Genomic DNA, 9,510 nt, shown 5'->3' with positions numbered 1-9,510 from the left:
AGAGAGGGACAGACACCTGGGATATAATTAGACAAGGGGAAAAAAAAAGAAGAAGAAGAAAGAAAGAAGAAAGAAACTGAAGTTTCTAGTTGAATGCTTTGTTCCCTATTTCCTGGCAATGCTTCGGGTAGTATTTTCAGATTGTTTTTGTTGGTTTCAGGAATTAAAAAAGAAAAATTCCCCCATGTATTATCTTGAAGATTAGTCGAGAAGTAGAAAGTCAACCCAAAGCAACCTCACACTTAGAACTCTAAGTCAGGGCATCCCTGGCAATGGCTGAGTTCTGAACTTGATCTCCGTGTGACTTGACCAGCATCTTACCTAGATTCTGAGGTCCTCGAGCACTTATTCTATTTAAGCCCTTTTCTTCCTAGATATTCAGGGATAATATTCTGCTTTTATAGTCTAAGTTGACTAGGACATAGAGAACCCAAACATATCATGAAGTGGCATTTGTAGGGATGCTCCTCACTTTCCAGGGCTGCAGAGCAGAGCACAGGCTCATCCGGGGCTTTGCTTTTACATTGTATAGTAGCAGCTGACATAATTGGAGAATTGAGGAAGTTAGATACACAACAAAAGGTAGCAAGTGAGGATTTCCCCCTTGTCAATTAAAAAAAATATATTTACAGTATGAAAATGCATGTGTTTTACAAGTTAAAATTGACCAGCATAGGTATTTTTCCAGCCCCCTATTGCTTGCTAGAACGAAGGCTGGAGGGGGAAAAAGTGAGGGCTGCAGTCTGAGCTGTCTAAAGTTCAATGAACCAAACTAGACAGGGAGCTAAAAAGAGAACTAGTGGAAACATTATGGCCTCAAACTTAACTATCTGGAATAAAAATAAAACAATGTTTTAAGTAACGTATTACTAAGTGTTATTTGGATGCACCAAATAGGATCATCAGTAGAAAATAAAACGCATAAATGGCTACTCTAAAAAAAAAAAAAAAAGCAAAACTTTTATCTTCTCGAATAGATTCAATTTCTAAATAGGAAAGTTGTAAGATTTTACAAGTTGTTTATTTTCGTTAACATTCTTACTCTCATGAGATTTTTTAATGCCAATAATTCTTACTGTTTGGAAAAATCTTATTTCTAAATTTCATCATAATTTACTTACATATTTAGCCCAAGATAGCCTACAAATAATCACCTTTTAGCACATAATTCTCTTGAAGTAGTTAGACATTATCTTAATCTCTTTTAGTTGCAAAACACATTTTACTACAATTCAAATAAACAGTTTAATTTTGAAAGTAAAATATTTTTACAAATTTAGTAAACATCTAATAAATAAGCAATTTTATCTTTACGAGTTTTTCCTCTTGACATTGAAGTATCACATTAAAATACATTATAGCTAAATGTTCTACAATATTACTGCTAAATCAACAGAAAACCAATTGATCTTGAGGAAAGGTTAATTAATTTAGGTTACAGGTCTCCTTCTTTGGTCTGCATTGAAAGGAACTTGTATTGATTGTAGAAGTTTTTTGCAAAGAATTTTAATAAGCATTTTCGTGTAACTGAGATCAATTTTTTAAAGTACCAAAACAACAAGGTCAAATTTTATCACTCCAGGAATACTTTACTGCTATGGCTTATTCGAATCGGTTAGATTCCTGGAAAAGGTAATGTTCTTATGCTTTCAGTGAAATCAGTCGGGTATCTAGGCTTCAGAAAATGAAAATAGGACTTAAGGACGTTAATAGGATTTTATTTGTTTAATCTCTCCTCCCATAATAATTCTCACCAGTTTATTCTGCTATGAGGGGATCGCGAAGGGGACAATGGAAACTAATTTTTATCCTTGATTTAAACACTGTATTAGCCATCATACAGAACAGACTCAGCTGCCGTCTACTAGGGAACACTTCTAAGTTGGGTAGTTTTCGCTGAATAGAACTTGTGAGCTTTTCCTCTTCCCCATGTTTAATTGTCTTCGCTTTTTATCAATTAAAAAAAAACCAAAAACAAAAACGTTTCAAGCCCGTAACAAGGTGAAAGTAACATTTGAAGTTCTTCTCCTCGACACTATTCTCACTCCCAAAACATCTTTCTTTTTTTCTAAAAATGTTTGTTCGTTGGAGTCGTCAGTGCAGCAGAGGGCCTTGGGAGCTTTGCACTTGGGTCTTTTGCAAGGTTTTTCCTTCTCTCTCGCTCGCTCCCTCCCATCTCCCCCAGAGACCCCTCCCCCACCTTGGGCGAAATTCCTAAATAAAGCCAGCCGCGTGGACCGCGCCTGAGTGGTCAGCATCCCCTTTCTGGCCCTGGTCTGCAGGAGCATCTGAAGTGAAGAAATACAGAAACTCCATGACGAAAAGGTGGAGGGGTCTGAATCGGATAGCTAGAAGGCGGTGCGCTGGAGGAGGGTCCCAGCACTCCCTCAAAACCACAGATGTTTTCCTCCTGGCCCTGGGGCGAGGCGCTCCAGCCCCGGGCGTTCCGGCGTTTGTGTGTCTAGGTTTCCGAGGAAGGGATTACGCAGCGGGAGCAGCCGCGGCGACGCGGGCGTTGGGGCCGCAGGAGCCGTAACGAGGCGCCTGGCCTTCTTTGTTGACTTTTAGGTCTTGGGCTCAACAGAAGATTTATTCGCTAGGAGGGGAAAATGCCCAAACAATGAAGAACTAACTGCACTTGTCACCTCGAGATGCTCGCGGTCCTGCTCTGCCTCCCGCTTCCCAGGCAACTGGCTGTCCTGGCCTCAACCCGTGCGCGTCGTAACGCGGGGGGCTCAGATCGCAACGCTCAGAGCTGGCAGAAAATCGCGGGAGAAGCCCACGAGGCAAGACCTGTCCCCTGCGATCCACCATTCTAGCTTTCCGGGCAGGTCTCCAAAGTGGCCTCGGGTTCTAAACCCGAGGCTCCTCGCCGCTGAAAGCCCAGAAAGAGTCTGTGCCAAGTAAGAGCGAGAGCTAAGGCCGACGTAAGCCTGGTGGGTGAAGGCAAGGCATTGTTACTGCTAGTACGTTAGAGAGAGGGAAGGGAACACCACGGAGTGGAACGCACTAAAGTTAGACGATTTTAAAGTCAGTGTGGCCAGGTAAAATTCCGAGGCCCAAGCTCACGCCTTATATTACATTTGGAATTCGAATTTACCAATGTTTGTTTACCCTTTTTCTAAATGTTAAAAAGTTGTTGGGATTGAAAGCTTTTTCCTTTCTTTGAAACTTTTAACGTCCTTCCCAGGCCTCTAAATCGGATTTTGAAATTACTCAAACCAGTAATTTCCTCCTTCTTTCATTAGCTGAAGTGAGAGCGGGGGTTTGGGATTTCTGAATATTTCTCAAGTGCTACATGGCACCCTTTCTCTCATCTGGGGAGGCAATTACGCAATAATTAAGGGACTCACACAGCTCTTTTTATCTTGTCCTCGGTGTAGAGTGGGGCGATCAAAGTAAAAGCTGTTCAAGTTCAAGCCCTGGAGAAGACGGAGTTCATACACAAGGGCTCAGGCAGGCCAGCCTCTGCTTGGGCTGGTGGTGTTATTGTTGTTGTCAATCTGAACAAGACTTACAAAGAAATAGGTGGACTGGAAAGTGAGCCTACTATCAAAGGAGATTAATGATTTTGTGATCTCAAGCAACTGTAGGGGTGTGAAGTTGCATTTAAAAGCTTCTTAGAAGGCAAACAAATCAGCAGCTTTAAGTTCTCTAGAACGGTATTTTTAGAAACAATATTTTAAAAATATCTTCATAGAATATAAAATAGCAGCTACCATGAACTGTCCTGATGGCACAAATCTTCCCCTACAGGAGTGAATTAACTGGCTTCCCTAGACCCCCTCCAAACCTACTGTGATGGTTAAATTCTGTTTCTCTTTTAATGTAAAGAGGGTTTAGGATTCTCTGTTGTAGACAACTTAATTTTAACAGCTGCATCTGATATTTTATTCTCACTCAAATGCTTCTCAGATAAAAGAAAATGATACATTGAGGAAGAGGGAAAGGTAGTTAAATTAATAGTATTTGATTTCATTGTGGAAAGGCTCAAAGGATACAGAAGGCTTAAGCCCATGTCAAAAATTGAAGTAAACATCACTGAGAATAAAGAACCTTAAAAATCTCAGTTCTTGGAATATTAAATCAATCTATCTACCCACTTTTACTGAATTTCGTTAATGACTTTTTACTAGCTACATGTTCGTATAATAAACATAAACAAGTGTTTTAGATTATTTTCCTTTTCATTTATATTCAGTGCCAGACTTTGAAAATCATATTCAGAATATCTATTTTGGATTTAATTAAGGAAAATAACAAAAATCTTTTTTGTTAACATTTGATTTATTTAAAGTCCTTAACTGCAAATGATCAAGAACATATTCCACGGCTTAAAATTTATCATTTTTGTTATTTAAATCAAAATATTTTAATTACAATCACACTGATAAAAATTAACATTTTAATTTGTAATTTTAACCATCATTTAAAGCAATTGCAGCTGTAAAGAAAAAATAAACCATGCAATAAATTAACATTGAAAAAGCAAAAAGGAATAATAATGAAACCCGTCTGGCTATACTAACACCATGTCCAACTGTGAAAAGTGCATTAACACTGAATGAAACAAGCACACGATGGCAATAATTAAAATGACCACAATCAATTGAATTTTGGAATCTTGGACCAAATTTTGAAATACAGCTCCCTATAACATCTCTCCTCCAACATTGTAATATTCTCCCTTTTTTTTCTAGAGAAAAATATTCTTTAAATGGTATAGATACACAGAAGCAAATTTTATACATATTATGTGACCTCAGAATGACACGACTATGGCACTCTGCAAAGCAAGGAGCAGAGTTACTGAGGAGAGCAATTCCTGAGGAAATGATTCCCAGGGCTATGAATGGGAGCAGAGGACAAGGAGGGGGTGTCTTTGTAACTTCTTGGTCCAGCAACTTTTGAAAATATAGCATGTATACCACCTAACTATTACCTCTATATGTTATGTAAATATATGGAGGATGTCTACATATCTGAGCATGTGCATAAATAAGTCGGCACATAATATATATGTATTTCACTTTAAAACATGTTATCTGAATGTATCAGAAATGTAAATTGAAAAACAAATGGCTCTGATGTTTTTAATCTGTTTGTTTTGCTGCATAAAAACAGCATTGTCCTTCAATACTTTCAACAGTCCCTAGTGTCTACTTGTTTCTTCACCCTTTCAGTTCTTATGGTGAAGAGTATTGCCATAGACCTGTAAACTTCTGGGGAAGGGGTGGGGGGTGGTCAGATGAGGAGGGAAAAAAAGCACAAACAAATATTTTACAAGCTTGACCATCTTTCTTTTTTTAAATAAACCTTGCACACACTAGATTGTGCCTGAAGAGGAAAGAGGAACGAAAGGGAGAGGGACAAGGAAGTAGAGGATTTTATATATACACTTGTGGATCATTAAACTTTGCAGGAAAAAATTTTGTTGGTTTAGGGTGGGTTTTCTTCTTAATAATATACACAAGGCGTTTTGAATAACAATAAAGTAACAGTCTTTTGCACTGGGGGAAAGATTGTACACACACAAAAGGAAACAAAAATAGTCGGGATTCTATTATGCTGTTGACGGCTTGGTATGTGTGGTTTTGCTTGCTGTTGATTTTTTTCCCCCTCTCCTGCTACCAGCATGGCCATGCCAAACAAGCCCCTAGTCTAAGAGAGCTAGGAAGTGTTTAGGACAGGTCTGGAATACACACCTTGGTAGTAGGCCGGCTCCAGGGCTGAGGGCTCGATGGGGCTCCTGGTGGCCACTGAGGCGCTGCCCAGCGGCAGGCTGGAGGGCAATGCGGCGCCATAGGGCGAGTACTGTAGCGCCTGCTCGTATGCCTTGAAGTCCAGCTTGTGCTGCTGCTCCGAGGAGGACATGAGGTTGTTGATGGAGAAGGGGTGGTTGAAGGAATAGTGGGGGTCCCCTTTCAGGTGCAGCTGGGACTCGTGGGGTGCCAGACCATGCACCGGGTGGGAAGGGGGCACAGATACCAATGCCCCAGGCCCAGAGCTGATCGGGGGTGCAGTTGAGGAGGCTGGAGTCTTCAACTCCGAGGCGCCCCCTGTCGCCGTCGCCCCGCTGTGGTCCAGAGTCTGGGGGCTGGCGGCGGGCCCAGGGGCCGGCGCGCCCTCTAGCTGGCCGGCCTTACCGTGCACGCCCCGATGAAGGGGCGAGTCGCCGCTGGGGTTGGCTGCGGCTGAGGGGTCCTTGCGGCTCTCAGAGCCGCCCTTGGGGCCACCACCGCTCCCGCTCCCTCCCCCGGCCCCTGGTTGCTTCTCACACTTGAAGCGCTTCTGGCGGCGCAAGTAACAGCCATTCTCGAACATGTTGCCAGAGTCCGGGTGCAGCGTCCAGTAGGAGCCCTTGCCTGGCTTGTCCGGGGAGCGCGCCACTTTAACGAAGCAGTCGTTGAAGGAGAGCGAGTGGCGGATGGAGTTCTGCCAGCGCTGCTGGTTCTGCCGGTAATAGGGAAAGAGGTCCATGATCCACTGGTAGATCTCGCTCAGGGTGAGCATCTTGCTGGGCGCCTGCTGGATGGCCATGGTGATGAGCGAGATGTATGAGTAGGGAGGTTTGGCGTGCGGGTAGCTGCGCTTGAAAGTCTTGGCGTCGCCACCACCGCCCCCAGCCCGGCTGCGGCCCAGGTTCGACGGCGCATATGCCATGGGGCTCATGCACGGGTTCATGGCGGCGGCATAGGGGCCCAGGCCGTTCATGGAGGCCGTGGGCTGCGCGCCCATGGTGCCCATGCCGCCCGGGCTCAGCGTCGTCCCCATGGCAGTCACCCCTGCTGCTGTCATGCTATTCATGGCACCCGTGGAGCCGCCGGGCATGCCAGCCACAGTGCCGGGGCTCAGGCCAGTACCCAGGCCCGGGTTCGCATAGGACATGTTGAATGAAGCTGGGGTCATGTTGCCGCTCGTGGTCATGGTGTTCATGGTCATGTAGGTATTCATGGAATTCATGGAGCCCAGGCCCGAGTTCATGTTGCTGACCTGGACCGAGGAGTAGGCCTGGAGCGGAGACAGCAAGTGAGGAGGCCCCGAAGGGCTGGGTTAGTGGTGGGCGAACCCCAGCACAAGGGGAGAGCATTTCTGCAAAGCATAGGATCCCTCCACCCAGAGCAAACCGTCAGGTACTCTTCCCAGAAACAGCAGAGATGTCTTCCACAGCAAGGGGGAAAAAATCCTAGCATGGCAGGCATGAAAGACAAGCGCTCACAGAAAGTATGTCCCCAGGAAGATGTGTAATCGCCTTACTCGCCAGGCTCAGGGGCTGGCTTCTGGGGTCCTCCATCTCCTCCTCCATCCACTCCAGGTGGCATCCCAGTCTCCACCACAGACCCGCCTAGGCAAAGTGTCCTTTTGGTAAAAAGGAGTCAAAACTCCGAAAATAGAATTAAACTCTGACCCTGTGCTTATTCACCCCACCTTAAAGGTGGGTGGGTTTGGTTACCCAGCCCCAGAGGCCTGGCAACAGGGCATCAACTCGGTGCCCATCTCCCAGAAACCTGCCAGGCCCGCTGACCATGTAGCAGACTCAGATGTGTGCGGTGGCTATTAATTAAACTCTCCCTGACAGAGTAAAACATCCAGGGCCATATGAACATCCATTTCCCAACAACTGGCTTTACTGTCTTAGCAGTTTTTGCCAAATGGTGTGTTTTAGTTGTTCATTATATTTAGAAGTAGTGTTTTGCAACTATTTGTAGCAACTGTAATATTAAAAGAGAAAGAAACTCAGAGACTAGATAAATTTGGGGGAAAATTGAAAATAGATCTACAACGGTAGAAGGGGCAGGGAGGGGTGTACAATAAGATCAATGCACTACATACATTTAACTTTAACATGACTTTACATGTATACCTCCTCAAGCCATTCAAAAACTTGCACTAATTTCGTTACCTATTTCCAGCCCCCGAACGTTTGAAAATTCTGTGACACAATTTGTTAAAATAAGCATCTGTTTTTTCATTTACTGATATGTTGCTGATTATTTCAAACTCTCGCTTTTGAAACTATATAAAAATAGTTTCATATATTTTAAAATTCCAAAATCAAAGTCTATTTATTATCTACTTCCGAATTCTTACCTTTAACCTGTAAGGAAGCTCTTTCAATAGAGGGCTTAATTGACTAGCAGGTCAAGATAACTACATCTGAATTAAACCTGAGGAAGAGTTCTCCTTTTAAAATCACCAGTAGGAGAAAATCCTTATCGATAGCAATTTTAGAAAGTACTAAATATATTACAAATATAGAATCCACAGATATAAAAGCTACTTCTCTGATAATTTAATAAAAATGATATCCTTAAATTTATTTTCATCAGCAAATATGACTTCATTTGAAAACAAAAGGTGAACAGAGTTAACTAGGCACACACTCTATGGTATGCAAATAAACTCGTATGTTTATCAACATATAAGTATACAAATCTAAGTTAATTACCATGAAAATATTTCCTGATTCTATAATTTTCTGCCTATGTCTTAAACTATATTTTACTTTTTTTTTTCGTTTCCTCTCTCTAAGATTGTTCAAGGCAGTTTCAGTAAGGGTTTTTAATAAAGGGAAACTTTGGTGGGGGGTAATCACCAGCTGTTTCCAGAGAAATACTTTTTTTGGTAGTAGTCCTTCCTGTATCCGATTTTCCTCGCAATCTCTTTGTGCACATTGCAAAATAAACTACATGAACGTGCCACCAAGGGGACAATGAAGAGAAACAGGTTCTCTGCCCCGAGTGCTGGAGGAAAAGTCAGTTTGCCTCAGCGCCACCCAGCGGTTCTAGAGAAGAATGGGCACACTTCTCCCCAAACAGGGCTTTTTGAAGAAGTTTTACAAAATTTCAGAATCGGTTCATTATTAAGACGCTCAACACAGCAACCACCCGCTTTCCTCAGAAGACGTCTGTGAATTCAACCGCAGGATGAAGAGGCCGCCCTTGTAGGCAAACTCTAGCTTTTTCAGAGTAGCCTCCAACTCGTGCCATCGCCCGCCAGTCCGCCAACCCGCGGCACCCCGGGCCCGGCTCCGGCTCTCCGTAGGGAAGAGGCAAGTGCTTCCTAGAGCGGGTACTTTCGAAGGCCAGAATCTCCTTAACTCCTTTCGCCCGCTCCAAGCTCCGAGAATCGGCCTCCCCCGCGGGGCAGCGGATCCGCTCCCAGGCCCGGTCAAGGCCCGGCCAGGGCCACACCGGGTGGGCGTGCAGCGGAGGCACTGAGGAGGCGCCCCCAGTCCGTCGGCCGCCCACCTTGCCCAGCGTCCGCCTCGTGCGGCCTCCCCCGGCACAGGCTCCCAATGTCCCACCTGGTGCCCGCCTCTCACCTCCTGAGTGTCCGCGTAGTAGCTGTTCCAGTCGCTGCTCTCATGCCCTTCCATCTTCACAGTCCCTAACATCCTGGAGCCACCCAGCCCTATGCAACCATCCAGCCCTGTGCAAAGCGACGGGCGGCCGCGCGGTGCGGGGCGGGGGGCAGGGAGCCGAGCAGCTGCAGTTACCCGAGCGCCCG

General features: G+C 44.6%; 1 protein-coding gene across 2 annotated transcripts; it reads right to left on the bottom strand.

Annotated features, from left to right (window-relative positions):
- Positions 1–3,845: 3,845 nt before the first annotated feature.
- Positions 3,846–9,504, bottom strand: FOXA1 (forkhead box A1). 2 transcript variants are annotated; one of them, XM_023522242.1, is made up of 2 exons: positions 7,258–8,254; positions 3,846–7,011 (listed from the first exon to the last, which is right to left on the bottom strand). In XM_023522242.1, the coding sequence occupies exon 2, from the start codon at positions 6,982–6,984 to the stop codon at positions 5,671–5,673; it is 1,314 nt and encodes a 437-aa protein (XP_023378010.1). In that variant the 5' UTR covers positions 6,985–7,011; positions 7,258–8,254; the 3' UTR covers positions 3,846–5,670. The 2 variants fall into 2 exon arrangements, with proteins under 2 accessions (XP_023378010.1, XP_011374739.1); XM_011376437.1 differs by lacking the exon at positions 7,258–8,254 and adding an exon at positions 9,326–9,504 and having other exon boundaries at positions 3,859–7,011.
- Positions 9,505–9,510: the final 6 nt, after the last annotated feature.

Source organism: Pteropus vampyrus, unplaced genomic scaffold (assembly GCF_000151845.1).
Source record: "Pteropus vampyrus isolate Shadow unplaced genomic scaffold, Pvam_2.0 Scaffold10, whole genome shotgun sequence".
Taxonomy (NCBI): domain Eukaryota; kingdom Metazoa; phylum Chordata; class Mammalia; order Chiroptera; family Pteropodidae; genus Pteropus; species Pteropus vampyrus.
The sequence above is the reverse complement of the archived record's forward strand: the minus strand, read 5'-3'. Positions and strand labels throughout refer to the sequence as shown.

Excerpts from the sequence above, each read along its gene's own strand:
- FOXA1 (XM_011376437.1), bottom strand. The coding sequence starts at position 9,397 with ATGTTAGGGACTGTGAAGATGGAAGGGCATGAGAGCAGCGACTGGAAC. Across the intron at positions 7,012-9,325 it reads ACTACGCGGACACTCAGGAG|GCCTACTCCTCGGTCCAGGT; the intron begins GTGAGAGGCGGG and ends TCTCCGCTCCAG.